Source organism: Anarhichas minor, unplaced genomic scaffold (assembly GCF_050575085.1).
Source record: "Anarhichas minor isolate MPS153535 unplaced genomic scaffold, ASM5057508v1 ptg000028l, whole genome shotgun sequence".
In the NCBI taxonomy this organism is placed as follows: Eukaryota; Metazoa; Chordata; class Actinopteri; order Perciformes; family Anarhichadidae; genus Anarhichas; species Anarhichas minor.
In genome coordinates, this window is record NW_027466474.1 from 6,066,587 (window position 1) to 6,087,522 (window position 20,936).

General features: G+C 41.0%; 1 protein-coding gene across 1 annotated transcript; it reads right to left on the reverse strand.

Moving 5' to 3' along the window:
- Positions 1-6,201: 6,201 nt before the first annotated feature.
- mbnl3 (muscleblind-like splicing regulator 3) lies at positions 6,202-20,733 on the reverse strand. The gene is made up of 8 exons (XM_076103852.1): positions 20,615-20,733; positions 19,517-20,518; positions 13,953-14,117; positions 13,101-13,304; positions 12,766-13,005; positions 11,762-11,909; positions 7,190-7,284; positions 6,202-6,332 (listed from the first exon to the last, which is right to left on the reverse strand). The coding sequence occupies exons 2-8, from the start codon at positions 19,688-19,690 to the stop codon at positions 6,330-6,332; spliced, it is 1,029 nt and encodes a 342-aa protein (XP_075959967.1). The 5' UTR covers positions 19,691-20,518; positions 20,615-20,733; the 3' UTR covers positions 6,202-6,329.
- Positions 20,734-20,936: the final 203 nt, after the last annotated feature.

Below are 20,936 nucleotides of genomic sequence, written 5' to 3' on the forward strand. Positions count from 1 at the left end.
AGCAGCACATACAAGCACCACAAGCTGAAAACAGAGTGAAACAATAGACGACTAAGAAACAGCAGTCACTTTCAAGTCTGTCCTAGAGTGTCAAGAGAGAGTATTTCATATGGCTTAGTCCTGAACAGTCTTTGGCCCTCTTCATCTTCCACGGGTTGCCATTCAGTCTGCGATTACACCCAATTTAATAATCAATCACCAACCCGACAAAGGATTTTAAATAAAGGGATCCGTTTTACACTCCATACATGTGCTGTTTTAAGTCAATACGAACATAGAACGTAAAAGAAAAACTACATCTTACATGATAAAGGCACAATTACAACTGAATTGTTTTAAAATAATGATGACAATAAATCTATTTCAAAACAAAATCACAATCATATTTACTTGTTTGTGACCAAAAACCCACAGTATGTCAAGTCCACTCCACATGTGGAGTCAGAGGAACCGACTCACCAGGATGACTCAGTCAATCCACCACTAGGACAAGTGCCATGGCAACAACATCTCTGGCTTTAATAGCAAATGAAGAGCATCACATGCCCAAATCTGCAGGAGCAGAGTTGCGTAAGGATGTTGCTGCTGCTGCAAGAATAACATTGGAAAACCAGGTTTTTAGCAATTTTGACAAATAGCCTGAGGAGAATTCAGATTTATTGTTGTTTTGGATAATGACATCAAGGGAGAAAAGAATAAACCCATTTTACAAAATGACAAAAGTAAAGTGAATTTAAAACCCTGTGAACACATCTCACATACATGTCCCTCTGTAGTCAGATTTTATTATCTGCTCCACTTTTCTAACTGGCTGCTATTCAGCCTGCATGTGGAGATACTCTGTGCTCTTCTTTTGGTGTGTATTTCTGGAGAGAGAGGAATGCACCTGCATTCATGTCTTCATTTTGAGCATTTAAGGGCAAGGTTAGTACTGGTTTATCATATATATATATATATATATATATATATATATATATATATATATATATATATATATATATATATATATATATATATATAGATATCCAAACTGACTATTTCTTCTAATCCACCTCTCTTGTTTGATGTCAGGGTCAGATATTACACTAAATTAAACTGAAAAAAAGCTTTTTTAAAGCAAATCATTTGTGGTTTACAGCTGGGCAATGTCATGCTTGGCAAAGAACAGGGCTCTAGCAAACAAACAAAAGGACAGATCCTTCAGAGCAATCTTTTTATACTGTAATAAAATGATAGACATACTCGTATCATTAACAATACATTGATTTGATTTTTAATCAACTCTTTCATCTATATTTATTCAAAATAAATTTTGAGTATTTTGACATAGTTATGTACATAAGTGCAAACAAGGTGAACATCACACATTCGTATACACCTCAGCAAGGATCGACATCACCCAGCACAGCTGGGCAGAAAGAGACTTCTGAACCACCTTCTTGACTAAAACTGAACTCTTTAATGAAAGCTCAGTCTCCATACGGAGAAAACTGAGCGAGGGCTGTCCAGTCTGAAGGAGGTAACCAGTGGGGATTGCTGACTCGTTTGATTTTACAGAAAAAGAAAATCTTTCTATTAGTCCACAAGTCTCTTTACCTTCCTGACAGATAGGTGTTTGCTTTAAAAGCCAAAGTCCATTCTTATTTCTCAAAAACTCCGTGTACAAGAACAAAAAACAAACAATTAAGGTCAACTAAACAAAACAAAATAAACACCTGATCTCCCCTAAGGACCTTTGGATATTACAAGGATTTAAGTTTTTCATACAAAATATTTAATCACGTCGCAATAACAAGACAAACTAATTAGACATTCCCTTTTTGAATAAGTTAGTGATGTATGTTGTTTCAATTAATGTGAAAAAAAAAAAATCACAATTAGGGTAGTAGAAAGGTAGCCATGTTGTCAATTTGTTGCCACTGCAACAGCGACTTAACAATGACTCCATCATTGTATACAAATGATTTTCATATTATATATTTTTCTTGTTGGTCTACACAAACTATTAACCATGTATAAATTAGTTTTTTTTATTTCCATGCTGTTTTTTATGTCAGTTAACAAAAAGCTTAACTTACCATTATTACATGTCACTTTCATACACAGCTATCACATCTTTATACAGTGATCAAGAAATAAGGCCCTTTGTTTGTGCCCCGGCAAAAATAAGTATGCTCAGGACTTAACTGTCCACATGCTAAAGGATCTGGTCACTGGCCACAATGATCAGAGCATTTTGCATATTCCAGAGTTATGATTCATGGGAAAAATACAGTGAGGCCTAAAGGAAATCAAGTACAAGAGAAGAAGAAAGGGAAAGAGGTTAAAACATTTGTTTTCTCGTGCCACACGCTCTTGTACATCAATACATACATCTAAATGTACCTAAAAATTCAAATGCCATCAAGAGGCACAATTTATTAATCAAGTATTCTGTTGTTTTCCAGCTGGACAGCAGTTAGTGAAGGCATAATGATGTGAAGGAGGGAGGAGACGAAGGCTATAGCGAGGGGTTTTCTTGGCTGGATAAAGCTAGTCTTTAAAAGCTGTGAGATGAAGACAAACTAAATTGTCTGAACATACGAATCATCAATTTCATTGAGTAGGAGAGAAATATGTCTGTTCAAAGACTTGACAAAATGTAGCTGCTCAACACACTGAATGACAAGGAGACAACTTAAAGGAGAAGTATGTTTCGGTACCAAAAGGTACATTTCTTTACAGACGTACGATAACAGGCATATAACAGGCTAGGCAACGCTTGATCCACCATGTACATAAAAAGTAAATTATTTCGGGAAATACGTTTATTCACTTTCTTTTAGAAGGTCAGATGAGAAGATTTATCTCAATCTCACGTCTCTGCGGTAAATATGAAGCTTGAACCAGGAGACAGTTAGCTTATCTTAGCATAAATAATAGAATCAAAGGGGTAAAGCTAGCCTAGCTCTGTCCAAAGTAGAGCGAGACCAATAAATCAGCCAATATTAGCTTATTATAGAAATATTGTAATTGCGTATAATTCGGCCGATACAAGCAATTGCATCAGTATACAAATTTTTTTAAACTCCTAAATCAATATTAGTATCGGTCTCATAAATACAGTACCAGTTGAGTTACAGTCCAAAGCTACAAAAAATTTGCCTGGCAACACTTCTACAGCTCACTAATTAACGCACAATATCTTGTTTACTAATCTTTACGCTAATCTCAGTGGCTGCAGGTTCTAGCACACAAACATGAGAGCAGTATTGATCTTCTCATCTTACTTGGAAAGACAGTGAATAAGCTCACTGGGGTACTAAAGTTACGGTAGCACACTGATTGGGTGCACCCACACAAACCCAAGATCAATCTAACTTGCCCCCACTGAACACAATAGTCAGTGTTCATGGGTGGGAAGCCAGAGCGGGATTACAGACATGTTGCAGCACTAACAAACTCTTACTGAATGGTCGGTCTACACTGTTGCTTCTGTATACAGCCTCCCCAGTAGGAGTTAACAGAAACAGGGATGGCAGTACACGGAGCACTGACAAATCCACATTATGCAAAAAAAGAAAACAAAATGCTAAAAACAAGGGTAGCATGCTGATTTTCTCAATTTTGCCCCGTGATTATACCATTGTTTATAGGTGCATTTTGGGCACTTTGGCTACTTTCTAAGAGAGGGGTACAACAGCTGATTAGCAAGAAACGGTACTGTTGTGTACCAGTACGGTGCACATCTGTACTTCAAAAGCACAATTCTGCTCTAGCTTTTCTGAGTGAAAGATATTTCTAAAAGTAGTCACACCATCCATTGACATTAAATATAAATCTATATAACAATACACATACTTTAATATGTCTTAACACAGTATCAGCATGGTACCTACAGTATGTGACCTCAGAAATACTCTATATATAGTGAATCATTACATTTCAACATGCCTGTCTTTTAAAAGGGCATGTGAAGAGTTTTTGCAATAGATACATTCACGACACGATAACATTATTTAAATGAATAACGTTCAGTGGGAAATGCCGAAATATCTGCAGCATTTACAACTAACCAAATATGTGATTCATTGTCTTTTTCAACACACCTAAGTATGGACACAACTCACTGATCTATTTCTTTACATGAACGATAAGACAGCACAGCTGTCTCAGAGAAGAAACAAGTAGAGATGTGATTTACTGTTATAATAACGTACCAAACGACACATTTATCTTTGAGCACTGGTCTGTTCTTACAGTGTATTGACAGTGGTGGTTTGAGGAGACTTGAAAGAGGCACATTTGAATTTGGATGAAAGTGATTTCAGCCCGGTTTCCAGAGCCGTTACGCTCAATTTGTTGCACCTACAAAGCAATTCCTTCCATTCATTTGAGATCCAAAATCTAACTGGTTTGCCATTTTTTTTTTTTCAACATTAGACATCAAACGGGTGATTTATTCCTCCATCTCCTGACTTTACTGTAACTCAATTCTGGTTATAACAGATGTGGATGCAATATTCAGAGTCCTACTAATTTAGACAAAAAGGACACATCAGTAGAAAAGACGACACATTATAAAGTCAGACAGGACATTTTCAAGTTCTAAGCTTTCTCCCTGAAGAGCCATAAAACATAAAAATCTTGTGCCACTAATTCAATCCAAAAGCCGCATGACGGGAGAGAATTACACAAACAAACTGCCTTTTTAAAATACATCTCTGAGTTTGAGAGTTACACATACATTTTTCATATATTGCATTAAATTGGGCAGCTCCTAGCGTATACCAACCACCACTTGGCACACACAGAATTTAGGCACAACATCAGGACACAAATCCAGCTCCCATCTTGTGCAATAGCTCTGACATCAGGTGTTAAAGTTTAACAAGTGCCAATTATAAAAGTCTGACTCTCGGAAATATAATTTTGTCTGTACTATGATTTCAGGTGAGTTGAACAAACGCATGAAATCTGGGTTTGTGGCTGATGCCAAGAAGTGAATTTGACTTGTAGATTGTCATTTTTTAACACCACGTTTCGATATCAAATCATGGAGGAAACGGGACAAACAAACCTTCCTTTTCAGTCATTAGACAGTAACCCAGCACAGCCGCGACTAAAGACACTGCATCAGTCAAATTCAAACAGTTTTAATAACACAAACTGCCTTAAACTGCCATTGAGGCAGTTTGTTTCCTAGATCAAGAAATGAAGAGCCACATTCTTATAAATCTGTCATCTCAGCCCCTTTAGTGTAGATGTGATTGTATTATGTCACTCCATCAATGTGTAGTTCTTCAATTTTGTTGCATTACATGAAAAGTACCGTCTCATTTTCTGCTATTATCCCATCAGTACCAGATACTGACTGTGAAACCGGGGATTCAAATTACATTCATAAAACAATGTAAATTTAAAGTGGCGATCACTGTAATACCTACATTATCTTACAATTGGAGCTATAAGTTGATACATTTATGTAACAACAACTATTGCCTTTAATTGAAGAGAACGTATAATAATGTACGTTTTCAGTGTTTTGAATCATTTGTGAAACTAAGTCTCCTCTGCAGCTGAGCAGATAAATCAAAGGCACAAACAAATGAACAACAACTCGTTAGCGTTTCATCAGGCAAGATGACACCATGAGAACAAACTGAATAATATACATGGTACAACACTAATGTTACATTTGTAGCCATCTTGAAACGTAAACATGACATGGTATGAAACACTCTTTCATTTTGACAATACGTACTGGTTGCAGACCAGCGGCAGGTCCGTTTCCCGCTTGAATGGTCTCAATTTCCAGAATTAGCTTTTCAGAGTTTCTGACTTTGGAACAGTCAAAAGTGTTCAAAGGGTCGCATCATGAGATGGCTCCATCCCATAAAGGGCATGTAGTCTTCAATGTGTCTGTGTGTCTGTGAGTGTGTGCACATGTCTGCTGCACTGTTAAGGTGTGGGCATGTATGGCTGTACGAACGAGGGAGCTCTATTGCTCAGCCAAGTCGGTGTGTATCAGGATGGCTGCTTTAAAGCAACAGTAACACGTCCGGGCTTGTATTGCGGGAATCATCGCAGCTTTCTTACGTTCACAACATCTTATCAGAAGTTTCACACTCATTCAGTGTGCGCTGTAGGCGAGGCACATTTTAGACCGCCCTGGTAGTGCGCATGGTTTCAGGGGCTTTAACTGGGGTTTTGGGAAAGGCTTACTGAGTTTAGGGTCACCGGAGCAGCCACCAGCAGTTTGGGGACGGGACAGAAATGGGTTTCCATGGGCACGCACTGGGGCACGCACTGGAGCTCCACTGGATCGGGAGACAGAAGCTCGGAGGGGTCTACTGGAAGAGAGAGAGAGGAAGAGAGGAGAGAGGAGAGGAGCAGTGAAGTCACACCGACACGAAGATCTACACAACAGACGAGTCAGCAAGATTCAGTTCGTGTGCAAAATATTTATAAAGTAAAGCCAGAAACAAGTGAGCCAAAACATGACAATATTTGTTTGTACTCACGTATTTTGAATAATTATTGCTGGAATGAAGCCACTAACAGCCATTCATTTCTAGTTTAAAAATGCTGCCAAATTATGTGGATTAAGATTTTCCTTCTTAAATTCATTCTTTAATCCTGGAACAAAAAACCTTTTAGACCATAAAGAGAAAGTAAAACTCCTTTAAAAACCATGCTGCGCTGTAATCGGGCTTAAAAGGTTAACGCCTCATTAAAGTAAATACGAAAAATATGAATTTGAAAAGAAAATAAATCCTGTTTTATATCACACAGCCACAAGCAACTGCTAAACCCCCCGTGCTATTTGGAGAATTTTACCATAAAATGTGCCCCAATCTGTGAGATAGAAGGCATGTGTGTATATATATATATATATATATATATATATATATATAAATTATAGCAGGTGTGCTACCAATGCCAGACCACGCACTGTATGTCCATAAATTACATAGAAGACAGAGACAGACATGATACACCAAACTAGGACATTTAGATGAAAACAGTTGCTTATTTTAACTGTTCGCAAACACCACAACAGACTGGAAAGTGAAGACAGATGAAATGTGAATATAATAAATGTGACTCTACAGGCAGGTGTTTCTTTAACCTGATGGAAGGAGACTACGAACAGGACTCAGACCTACTGGGCTAAAAATAAAAAGAGAACTGAGACGAAGGAGCAAACCTGATTCGAGGCGGCAGATTCAGCGAAAGGAACATTGGTGACTGGGGTCGAAGCCGACGAAACAGTGGAGGTGGTGGCACCGTGCATCATGGGAACTTTTATTCGGGCGAGTCAGACGAAAGACAGAGGACGAGGATGTGGGCGGGGAGGAGGGGGGGAGGACAGGAATGATATGATTACCATGGCAAAATGTGTCGGATCAAAAGTCATGGCACAAGTCCAGTGATATTGCCAGGATGAACAGATATCAAGACACATGCAAACAAAATGAGAGATAAAGAAAACTACAGTTTATTAGCAAACTAGTTAAAAAATGTAATAAAATGCACTGTTCCACTAACAAATGGTTAGGCAATACACAGTCATACAATCTAATCAGACGGGAGTATCTGATATATTGTATTCAAATGGGCAGAGCATGTGTATGGAGGGAGCAAATGATCCATAAGATAGAAAAACACTTTTCAATAATGTCACAGCTGTAATGTGACAGTTTATCTTTTCTTTAGAAAGAGTGGAATATCATAAAATCTGCGATTTTGTTATTGTATCAGATTTAGTGACTGATAAATTTCAACATCTCACTTTCACTTTATATTCAACTTATAAATGTCCAGCGATGAAGGAGCTTTGGACAAAGACAGCACCAATATTTGCATAATTTCACACTAGTGTGATCTGCTTTCTACCAGCGTCTTTGATTAATGATTAATAGGGAGATTGAGACAATGTCTAATGTTGGGACAGGTTAAAGGAAAACTCAGTTTACAAGTCATTTGGAGTACTACTACAGTGATCCTGAAAACACTTATATACACATACATATATATATATATATACACATACTTATGTGTCATCTATGTCTGCCCCTGCTGACATCATCAGGGGTTACTTTCTCAGACTTGACCTGTGTGTTCCAATACCCACACGACCATACTATTTATAATGCGAGAAAAAGATTTAGTATGCCTCAATACACAGTATGTCAAATGCAGTATGCCAAAAACACCAGGCCGACCTACTGCATCTGGTCAAATTTCGCAGTATGCAAGCAAGAATGCTCTTCTGGCTATTCTGACCCACAACCCCCTGCCCGGTGGATATATGAGCAAGAGGTTTAAAGTTCAAGGTGCAATGTCACGACAAAGTAGTATTGCTGCGCTCCATTTACCTCATAATCAGAAGTCAGAGCACGGAATGACGTCACACCCGAATCGCTCGCGTTCCAGTACAACAAGTCCCACAACGTAAAAGGGTTCGCTCCAGGCAGGTTAGCTATTATTAGCATTACCAGTTAATAACGACACATTACGTCGGTATTTTGTGCATACAAACACTGTAGCAACATGTCCACAGAAGTTGGACAGTGCTGTATGTATGACTGATTTAATGGGACACAAATAGGACAGACATGATAATAAACAGCATATTAATACTGATTTTTTTACTGTTGATAGGCGGAGAAGCCGTCTTGGATTTTGAGGTCAGGGTCGTTGGGGTTCGTACGACTTCAGGATGCTTTCCAGTTGAAATTTCCGACTGGAAAATTAGAAAATGTACAACTTCCCAGTTCAAATGGAATGCAGCAGTTGTCCCAGTTGAATGCATACTGCAGTCAGCAGTACGTGCTTTGTAAGGGCAGATGCTGTATGTACTAAACGTAAAAAGTATGTGATGGCAGCGTCTATATCTTTAAAGCTCCTGTACGCCCACACAGGTGTTTTCACTTATGTTGCCTAATTGGACCTTTTCTCAGGACTGTGTGGGCGACTACAAAGGCATTTAATGGACATCTCACTCACAGTTCTGCTGGTTTTGTTGTCGTGTTGGGGCGGGTCAACATACACTGTAATCATTGCTGATAGTACAGTTTACTACAATTGCAGCAGTTGCTTTACCCACCAGCAGCAAAACACGACCTGGTAACTTCATTTCATTGTTATTTATAACAGAACTCCTAAGTTTCTACTTTTACTGACAGGGACATTATATCACTGTCATAATATCAGCATGCAGTGGTAAATGTGATGTGGATGAGAACACACACACACACACACACACACACACACACACACACACACACACACACACACACACACACACACACACACACACACACACACACACACACACACACACACACACACACACACACACACACACACACACACACACACACACACACACACACACACGATTGCCATGATTACCATCTACAAGATTTGTGACTGCGATTACGGTCAGCATTGCAATAGCTGACACTTTTTCTATATGTGTGCGTTTTGATATATATAGATATAGATATATCTATATATACTAATATTTCAGTGGTATGGCTATATATAAATATTAATCACTGTTAACACATCAGCAGATGATCACAGATGAGAAGTCTGGCTCACTGGTCTGGATTCTATTTATGTTCACAAATGTACTTCAATAAACATGTAAAATGACTAAATTGGTAAAAAAGAAAAGAAAAAGCTGCTGCATCAGCATTCCTCACATTTTGATGATTAAACTACAATTCGTTCTGATGTTTTCAGTATCAGATTTGTGAATATTTTCATCACACAGCCACAATGAAAACTGAGAACCACGTCTCCACGCTTGGCTCAACTAAGACCAGTTTAGCTTATTTTCTGGGAGGTTTAAGGGAGCTGGTACAGGCCAGGTCTGAGCAGGGATAACCTACAGGGAGTCTCCTCATCACAGCGTCTGGGCACTGGGGTTTTCATAAGCCCCACAAGAGACGCAAGCACACATGTACACATACCATGTATGCTCGCACTGAGAAATGAATGAATGACTTGCTTGCACATAGCATGACTCGTGAAACAAATAGGACATCGATGTGATTACAGACGAAACCCACAGACATGATGCAATGAAGAAGACAATGGGATGAAAGCTCCAAGATGAAGGTCTTTATGTTCTTCAGCAGCTAATCCGATTTATCAATCCATGAATCAATCAATTGTTCAATAAGGGCTCCTGTCCACTAACACATACAGTTATTGATCTCCAGCTATGATACAGATGACCTTTATGTCTCCTGAGGGCATCAGAACAGAGCCGGTCACATTATGTATAGACACACAGAGATGGATGAGAGCAGACGAGAAGGACAGCAGAAAACAAGGACAACAAAAAGGTGTCGCCGGCAACAGCAGGTCGAGGCGAGTCAACAGGTTCGGGTTAGTGCAGGCAACACGGGCAACATCGAGGCCGTTACAGTTAGTGCACATGTGTGACGACACGCAAGGACACGCAAGACATTGGCGCTTTGATCAGCATTAGTATCTTGTAGAAGTGGTATATCAAATCAGCAAGAAATGAAGATAAAACCATAATTCAGGCATGTGGCGTATCAATAATTCAAGTCTGAGAGCCTGTTTCTTTACAGTTAACACGACATGACACCTGTTGGTGTCAATTGTATCATTATGTGCCAAATATATGTTGACAAAAAACATTTTCATAAACATTATGTCCCTATGAGTTTAGGTTTTTTCACTGGCACATCTTCAGTTTCATTGAGGGCTGCTACCAATGATTCTTTTTTCAATCAATCAATTAATTGCTTCATATCCAGAAAATAGCACATTTTGACAGCCAATGATGCCACTTTCAAACTTCATATAATTTCTGACCAACACCTTAAAACATGAATATTCAAGTTATAATTACCAGTGCATAAAACAGAGGAAAGCGGTAAATCCTCACATTTAAGGAGGCTAGAACCAGAAAATATTTGGTATTTTTGCTTGATTAATGAGCTAAACGATTGAGCTGTTTTAGAAATTGCTGGCAATGGATTCTCTGTCAATCAACTAATTAATTACTTATTACTAACAGTTTCAGCTGTAATTTCTTCCAATAAACCTGTCCTTCAAATCTAAATTAAATCCTTTAAATCCAGTCTCTCCTGATCGTTTAGTAACAACCAGACATTCAATTTAAAGCAAAAACACATGAAAACCAACACAATGTAAAAAATCATATCATGGGACCGTAAATATGGTTGAAAGTAGGACAGGTGTTGGCTATCACCTTTAATCTGTCTCACTTTCTTTCTTCACGCTGCCAGCTGCAACACATGCAACTTTGCTTTTTAAAGAGAAGAACCTCCAGGATCCTGCAATGCATGGATGCACCCACCAATCCATGCACAGACAGTCCAACATAATGGCTCAACTCTGATGAGTTTATTGTCTGTTTTTTGGACTAATTACTGTAATGTAACTTTGGCCTTCAACAACTCTCATCGCACTTCAAGCCAGAGTGAAGCAAAATGCAGGTAACACAACAGAAAGTGTACAGAAGAGAAGCGTGGCGTGATAGAAGGAGTAAAGGCCAGCAGTTACGACATGTTACAACTTTATTGCCAGTTTACACAGAGAAGCCACAGCATGCAACTGTTGAAACTACACCTGCAAAATAACTGTATATCTGTATCCCACAATTATACCTAATCGTCTAACATAAAAGCCCTTACCTTCATGACTCCAGTTTACCTCCTACATGTACGGTAGCTGTATGGGCTGTGTTCCAGTGTGTGTGGAGACTCACCAGTGGAGATGAAGGCTGGCTGCTGGAGCTGCATGTTAGCCAGCGCTTGCTGGTAGTGGAACATGCTGGGGTTGAAGACGGCAGCTCCGTTGCTCTTCTCTAAGATCGCCCTCTTTGGTGGCTGCTGCATGGCCCCTGGAGGCAGAACCTGAAAGGAGAAGAAAAGTCACCTGTTATCTGCCGTTATCTCAGAGTGAATATACACTGGGTGCTCTATAGGCACAACATCCAGTTGACGTGGATGTTTCTGTTTACCGCCACAAGAGGACACTGCAGTATCGCAGATTATCTGAAGTGATGTAGGACAGCCCAGAGGTCAGGCCAAGAGCAAAATGGGATGGTTATGATTTCATTCACCAATGGGGCCAGTGCTGAAACATCAAACTACAGCGGAAGATAACCAAAATACATTTTTAGTCACACACACTAAAGGCTGTGATGTCAAGCTGTCATTTAAAAAATCTATTTGTTTTACTAATACAAATGAATCCTGATTAATTTAACATGAACTCTGTAAATAGCAACAGCAACAAAAACTAAATGAATGCCATAGTATATAAACCCTTGATAAGTATCTGATCTCTTTCATGCTATTTTGAATCTTCTTTCCAATACTGCTTTTTTTGTTTTTTAGCATCCGCACTGCAGATTGACCTGATTATGTTTCAGCTGCTCTCAATGCTAACTTTAGCCCTTGTAGATGAGTGTACGGGCTCAGACACATGCACAGTAGCAGACATTCATGAAAAAACATAATCCCCGGACTACATTATCAAATTTCAAGCTGGCTGAAGGATACTGCCATACCCTGATCCTTCATTGCATCAGTAAACAATATCCAAGTAGAGAACAAGAACATATTCTACTGTTTCATTGATGTATTAAGAAGAGACGATGAATGTCACTTTTGAGAAGGTCATTATGTGTGTTCAGCTTATCATAGAATAGCATGTTATGTTTATTTTTGGCTTAAAGAACATAGAGTTATCAGTATTTGGACTCACCAAGCCTGCGGTCGCTGTGTTGTGACTTGCTTGGTGCTGTGCAGCCTTGATCCTGGCCTGCAGGTGAGCTGGCGGATGGAAGTACTTGCACTTGTCTCGGCTGCAGCGGCCTTTAATGTAGTCCATGCAGACGATGACAGAGTTCTCGCTGCAGTCCACCATGCCGGCCTCCAGAGGGTGAGCGTAGCGGCAGTCACTCTCGCCCCGCGTGCAATTACCACGCTGAAATTCTCGACAAACCTGGGAGGGCCAGCGGGAGCACTGATCAACATTTACCTTTCATCATACTGTGGACAAACATAGAAACACAACAACTGCGCGCGCATGCCGCATACCTCCAGCTTGTCTGTGCGCACATGTTTTTGTGCGGAGATGCCGTTGCCCATGGCTGCCAGGCCGGTTGGACTCCCGGGGATCAGCAGGGGAGTACTGGGCAGCAGCTCAGGCATCAAGCCCATGCCTGGGCCCATGTGGCTCAGATATGGACTGAACGCCATACTGGGGCATGTTGCCAGGGAGGGCGACACTGGGAATGTTGTCTGAGGGAGGGAGAGAAGGGCAGAGACGAGAGCGACAAAACAAGTTATGGCAGAGCTTCAGGAGAAGATTTGGTGGTAACATAACCAGTACTGTGTTTTTTTTACGTAAATGAGAACCATGCAGTTACCCATTGCTATGCCACTACTACTTCAAACATTGAATTACCTGTGCATCAATAACATGTAAAATATTCTGCATGTCACTTTTGAATCAGCAAGTTTTACATTTCCTTTCAAAAGGTTGAATGAGACAAAGCTACCTTCACTGTAGCTGAATATAACTTCCCTGCATCATTATCTACTGTATGCAAGATATAACAAAAACAAAAATAAATCAAACAGCCAAATGGTTTATATCTGGCAGAGAATTCTGCATAGTTCTCACTGTAAATGGACAGGAAGGCATATTTTATATTTAAATAATAGACAGAAGAAGGCTCGTATTTATTCCTTATACTATCTTTATTGGAGGACAGAAGTTAGAAGAAACGAACTGTACTAGCAGGAAGTCAAAATAACTGCCACTCTGTTGCTGGCTAAAACATCACTCACAGCACACGGAGAGCAGTTATTATTTCGATAAATAAGCCACATTTTCAAACACATTGCATTGATTATAAAGACGTAGTTTTAGTGTGAGCTGCTCACAATCGGCTGCATATGTGTTCCGGGCAGCATGAACTGCATCTGTTGAGCCAACATGGCTGCCGTGGCCTTCTGCTGGATCAGGTTGTTCCTCCCGTTAATCTCCAGCTGGGTTTTCAGGTGTGGCGGTGGGTGCAGGTATTTACAGTTCTCACGGGTGCAGCGCCCCTGAGGAGAAGAGAAGGGGGGAGGAAAGATGAGTCTGTGAGAGCAGACAGCTGGGGTGACACTGAGAATAATGTGACACTAAATCAATAAGGGGTGTGCCTCGACATGGAAAGCTCACCTTTTTGCTGCAACTGATCTGAGTTTAGCAGAGCACTCCTCCATATAATAAAGTACAATTTGTTGAACTAAACATCAAGAATCAAGCGCGTTTACGGAGCAGAACTACGTAGGCCTACGGTAAATTCTGGTGAAATAAAGCACTAATGAAGTCCCAGAAGACAGCATATTGGATAATTCATGAGAAATGTGCAACCACTTACATCAAAATATGCTACGCTGGAACAATCTGAGCAAAACAGAAAAGTAGAACATTTAACTGCCTGTCATTCATTTCTTGTTTTTACAAGCAAATTACTTAAAGCCATTGAGCCAGTCAAACTGTACTTTTCATTTTATACCGTAACAACTTATTTTATAGCAATGTGAAATGACAGCTGGGGTATTTGAGCCAGCTTCTAATTTTTCCACGGAGGCACGGCAGATGTCAGATAAACCTAACTGACAAGAAATAAAGCTGGAGGGTGAAAACACATGTTCCACTCTCACCGTCCTGTACGCCAAATTCTGTATCTCTATCTCTACCCGGTACTTATCAGTCATTAAATAAACTACGATGTATATGACTGACAGCAGCACATGCACTTGTTGTGTTCAGAGAAGAGATAAAATGGGATTAGAAAACAGAGACCAGTAAGCTTGTTTTATTCTAGTAACAATGTTTTGTTTTACTTATATTTGTATGGAAACTTGGAATACTGTCAGTGGTGGTGGATGTTTTCAGATCCTTTACTTGAGTAAGAGTAGAAACCTCACCAAGTAATGAAACAGATAAGCAATGTAAGTAGAAGTCCTGCATTGAATAATAAATATATATGAAAAAATAAACATGCTAATCTAATGAACACAGAGAACTATAGCACTACTACTGTATTCATGACAATTCATGAACAAATGAAGCATGTTGGCTGTGCAGCCATAGTTGGCTGTTGGGCTTATGTGCATAGTCAAAGCATTTATATTTGTCTTGTATGCAAAGCTTCATTCATCACATTCAGGCTTAAACATCAAAGGCAGGAAGTTTGTGTGACTGCAACCAAAGTCTTACACGCGTTTCAGCAAAGCAGATTCCCTAAATAATGAATGTAAATAAAACAGCAAGAAATGGTTATAAAGACATTCCCAGAGGTCACATAGCTCAGCAATATACTGGGTTATGAATTAAACTGAATATTGGATAAAAGTTGAACGATGTACAACTGCAGTTGTAGTTCCTCTGACGAATGATTCATCTATTATTCTTGTGATCAGTGCAATGTGTTGTGAATGTCTGGATGTAAAAGAAGCGTTTCAACAACCTAATACTAGGTTGCTATAATTCTGTATTTAGTCAGCTGTATTTTGAGCCACTTATCTAAAAGCAATTCATTTTGTGCCAAAACGTCGTTAAGGCAGTGTCCTTGCTCCCCGCCGGAGTCTGTGGGGAAGGTGAAGATGGTGCTGCAGGAACACTGCAGGTCAACACAAAAACTGCAGTCTCCATTAAACCCCTGGGCAGACAGCAGCTGTCTGGCCCTGCAGATGAGCCGTTAACCCGCTAAACTACCTCCACTGAGCGTCAGCCACATGCTTTGTCGTCAAACCACACCCACAGCAAACAGCTCACATTACGGGAGGGTGAGCGTGCCGCACAACTGGCAACGGAAAATTTAAAAAACTCTAAAGACAAACTGACGTCATGGTGCAGAGACTCTGACGGTGATGGATGATGTCGCGCTGAGATGAGGACACATAAAAAAAAAGAAAAAGGGTTTCAGTAGCAGGAGAGCTATATAGGACAAACTGCGATGTCTCCTATACCAACATCCCGGAGGGATTCACACGACCTCACACACCAGACAAAAAGCATACAAGCAAAACATGTAGCTGCTTGAAAAGTGGTCAGAATGGTACAACGAGGCTTTACAAAAACACTCTCGCCTACACTGGAGATGCATGCGATCAAGCTCTGCGTCAGCGAGCTGTGTGTTTAGGGATGAGTCTGTAATGAGGAGTGAGTCCCATGGGCCCAGCAAGCCTGCTCAAACTCAGAATGAAAAGTACCTATTAATGAGCATAATGACGCACTTTGTGCACCGTGTCCTGCAAAATAAAATAAAAATAAAAGCTACAAAATCCATGTTGGAGAAGGAGGCCAATGAGTCGAGGTGTTGAGGAGAGTATCGGGTCAGGAATCTCCCTTTGGTTGCCATAGCAACACACTACGCCACACAGATAAAGTCCCCGTCAGTACAGCAGTGATGAGAGAGAAGTGAGACATTGATTGAATCTCATGATGAAGGAATCGATCTAAACTGTGCCCATATTGATATGGGACGAGCTCGATCTTCAGCTAAACGAGTTTGTGTTCATCCTCATAAGTGACAACGATTTAGAGCTGAAACGAATAGTCGATCGACAGAAAACAAGTTTGGAAACAGTTTTGTTAATTGACGAATTGTTTGACTTTAGGGATGGCGCCGTCGGTCTGTCCTACACTTTGGTTCAGACTGTAATCTCAATAACTATTGGATGGATTAAATCTGCTATGGTACTCAGCCGATGAATCATAATCACTTTGGTGATCTCCTGAACTTTCACAGAGCCTAACAGAGCTGCTAGCAACTCTTAGTCATCAAAACAATGCCTAAAATATGCTGAATCCAGCCTCTCAAAAGTGAAGATTTCCTGCTTTTACTCTTCTCATATGATAGAGACTGAGTATTTTGAGGTTTAGGATTGTTGTTTGGACAAAAGCAGCACTTTAAAGAAATTCTGTCATGTTATACACCAAAAGATCTAATCGATTAATCGACAAAGTGTTCAGCAGATTAATTGATGATGAAAATAATTGTTAGCTGCAGCCCTACTATGTCATCCCAAAGGTGACACTGCTGTTGAATCGGCTGTGCGTTGGGCAGATGTGATGTCCACACTAATCATTTGAGATGACAGCAGCACTCCGGTTAACAAGGTAAAAAGAACTAGCCCCCCCCTCCCCCTCCCGCAGCAGGTTCAGACCAACGAGAAGGAGCTAATGGACGAGCAACAGGGAATGACAGCGGTCGGCTCGGACCGGCCGGGGATGCCAGATATGGGAGGGACGGTGAGGAGGGAGGCCATTAGCAGATAAATCCATAAAATTAACAAAGAAGGGAGGGTTGGGCGGAGAGCAGGAGGAAGGAGTGATGCTGTAGAGCGTCTCGAGCGAGGTGTGCTTCTTGTTTTTTCCAGTTAGTCGACCAAAAACAACGGCTGTCAGCTGAGAATAATCCTGACCAACAATGAGGGTAGAAAGACTGCAGTAAAGAGGTGGTTGTTGACATACTGTGCTGGCACTAAAACCCCGCTGCAGCTCCTGATAAAGAAAGCCGCTTTGACCTTCAACTGTCACCAACTTCAGTTCTTTCTCAAACAACATGACCCCGGGGCTTCAAACAATCGAAAGTGGCCTTTAATGCTTGTTCATTGCCTTTGGTACAAAGCAGCTCGCCTCTTTCTCCCATCAATGCAACCAGTACAGAGCCAGGCTGTTGCTCTGTGCTAAAAACAGCCGTGCCACTCAGGAAGATCAAACTATCCAATGGGTACGCTCTCCTGTGCTGTTGCTAGGCCCCCCTCTCTGATTCTCTCCCTCTCTCTCTCCCTCTCCATCTCCCTCCTGCTCTGGAGGACATAACACAGAAAAATGGCTGAATAATAAATTCTAACTCAATAAACGAGGAGACAGCAGCTGCGCTCAGACAGAGAGCCCCTTGTCTGGGTCTCACTTTTTCTCTGCAATGAAAGCCCGTCGAGCAAAACACAAACGCCGATACAGCAACAGACTATTCTCTATTTTAACACTATCGGCCACTGATGGTCGTAGCTCTTGTAAAACGCAGTAAAGCATAATCACTTTTCAGACTGTTAGTTTGCTGCGTATGAGTGGAGCTAGTGTTGTGGTTCTGCAGCTGAAGTGATGTTGAAGCAGCACGATCCTCAAGCCCACATCACTGATGGACGGACAGACGGCCGGCAAAGTGGCTTCACCAGAACCTTCCATCACGCCTGAGCAAAATGGACACATTAAATATCTTCAGAACCAGAAGACTTTCCTCTGACATTGTTATACGTGTTTATTTTTAGAGAATGAAACGTTGCCTAGTTAAATTAGGCAATTTGACATTTATACCATGGTCACGGAAAATCCTCAATTCTGATTGGCTGTAGGGTGTGTGGATTAACTTTTAATAACCAGACATGACAACCGGACGTCTATGATGCAGATGTTTGATGGGTATCAAACTGTAGGTAAAGATAGCAACAACAGGGCTTAACTGAAGAGCTCGGAGCTAGGGTTATTTATGTAACCAAGAGTGAGTCTGGACAGTAGGGCAATTACCAACATTACCATCACAATACAACTTGTTGGGTGTATATAAAACATAAATGTGTCCACCATCAGAGACTTTTCAATACCATCTATACTGCGGTAACTATCCCTTTAACATAACTATTTGTATTACATCATTGCAGGAATGTTGCGATTAGCAAGACTGCTTTATGGCAGTAAAACCTCTTTCTTTCCCTTTTCTGTTCGTCTCTCAATAATATGCTATCAAATAAAGAAAAAATAGGTACCTTGATTTGTCAGGTGTCACAGTATAAGCCAAAAGCAGTCACATGTAGATATTTCATCAAACGTTTTCAATGAACTATATAATGATATGCAGTATATAGCCATCTTAAAATAACTTTGGGCGATGACAGGCCACAAGGTTTTTTTCCAGATGGCATTCTCAAGATATCTGAAAAGAGATCATTCTGCGAGATACTTTTTAAATTGTTAACAAGCTTGTTTACCATAATTCACGATATTAAAAACCCCATGATCAGAAGGATATATAGATGAAAGAAGAGGAAGTCTGAGAAAATAGCTTTGAAAAATCGAGGTGGGGGTAAAAAGGGGGGGTGGGGGGATCAACTGACCAACTGACATATTTGTAAGGTTTCCAGGAAATGTTTGAGCTGAGGTGGTGAGCCACCCGCATCCTGACGCATCTCTAGTAACAATTTATGTAGTAGATGACACCCTAAGCGATAGTCACGCTTATTTAACATATTTACAGCGAAGGTGGGCCACCTCATCTGAAAAAAAGGCCTCTGCTATAAAACAAAACAGGAAGGTTTGTGTGTATCCGTGTGTGTGTGTGTGTTGTGCGTTAATATTACACAGTGCCAAAAGGCATCAACTACCTTAATACAGCTCACAATGCATGTGTCTAAACAAGCAAGATGTGTGATGTCTGTTGCGTTGTTACCTTGAGTGAGTCAAAGCAGGCGATGACTCGGCCATTCTCCACATGGCAGCTGCGGGAGGGGTGAGCAAACTTGCACTCGGCATCACACCGCGAGCAGGTGCCTCTCTGAAACTCACGACACACTTCCAGGGTCAGCCATTTGGTGTCCCGTCCCATGGTCATGCTGACAGCCATCAGAGTCGCTCACAAACACCGAGTGGCGGTGAGGGCAGATGGACGGAAAACTGTGTGATGGGAGCAAGGGTGACTAATAGTGATCCAAGAAAAATCCCCAGCAAAACAGAAGCAAAAGAATGCTCTGTTTTTCCTCAGTGCAAATAGGCAGCGAGTCCTTCTGGTTGGTGTATTTTAGGGAATGTTTGTTAGTTCTTCCTGGGAAAAGTGGCAGCTGAAGTTTGAGATAGAAGGGGCAGACTGTGAGCAGAGGCCAGCTCTGTCTCCAAGAAAGAAAAAAAAAAAAAGGAAAAACAGGAGCTAGTCTGAGGACATCACTCTGGCATGTGACACTGAGCGTCTGTGCCTTCACCTGAATCGACTGACGCCCACCGTAAGTCACTGTTAGGTTCACGTCAACATGGCCGGGGCTGGAGCAGTCACTGTAGTTAGGTTTGAACGGCCTGAAAAAAAAAAGAAGACTTCTGTAGAGCAGAAACAAAAGCAGAACCTTTTAGGGATGGCGTCCTTACAGTGATGAGACTCTGTGGCGGCTCAGCTCAGGCTATGTGCGGACTGCAGCTCAGCAACGTGGGATGGATGACTCTGTGGCTGTCAGGATAAAATATAGCCTCCATTCAAGGCCAAACACACACTGAGCCACGTCCTGCTCTCATCCAGCAGCTTAACAGCAGCAGACAACCCCTCGCAGTAGGCACTTTGGAGTTCCACTTCCTTCTCTTATTTCAGTCTCTTTCTCATCCCTCCTTCGCCGTTGTCGATTCTTCTGTTGTCATCCTTCTCACTTGCATCTCTTCTGCATGTCCTTGCTTGTCGTCTCGCTGTGGACTGTAAAATAATAAAAAAGAACATTAATTTAAAGCACTGACGAAGAAAATAAGCAGCCTGTTGAGGAGAAAAATGTTGTTAATGTGAAGCTACAACCTTGTGTGGAGCTGGTTTAAACGGAGGGCGGAGAGGACCACGAGGCAGGAGCGTGGAAGGGATAGAGCCAAAGAGAATAAAGCGAGGACAAACAAATAGCGGAACAGAGCATACGGGAGGGAGGGAGGGAGGCAGCAATGAACAGGAAAGGGCAAGCTATGTCTTGATTAAGTGATACAAGAGAGAGAGGGAGAGAGAGGGAGAGAGAGGGGATGGAGGGAGATTGCAGGCAGGACAGAGACGTCACTTTAACTCCCCTGAGCTCCACGGAGCAGAAAGTAATTGACTAACTTGGAGTGATTCATGCTACAATATACTGTAA

Coding starts and splice junctions, on each gene's coding strand:
- mbnl3 (XM_076103852.1), bottom strand. CDS start 19,690: ATGGCTGTCAGCATGACCATGGGACGGGACACCAAATGGCTGACCCTG. Junction 13,006..13,100: donor TGCGCACAGACAAGCTGGAG/GTATGCGGCATG, acceptor TGGCCCTCCCAG/GTTTGTCGAGAATTTCAGCG. Junction 7,285..11,761: donor GCCAGCCTTCATCTCCACTG/GTGAGTCTCCAC, acceptor CCCGAATAAAAG/TTCCCATGATGCACGGTGCC.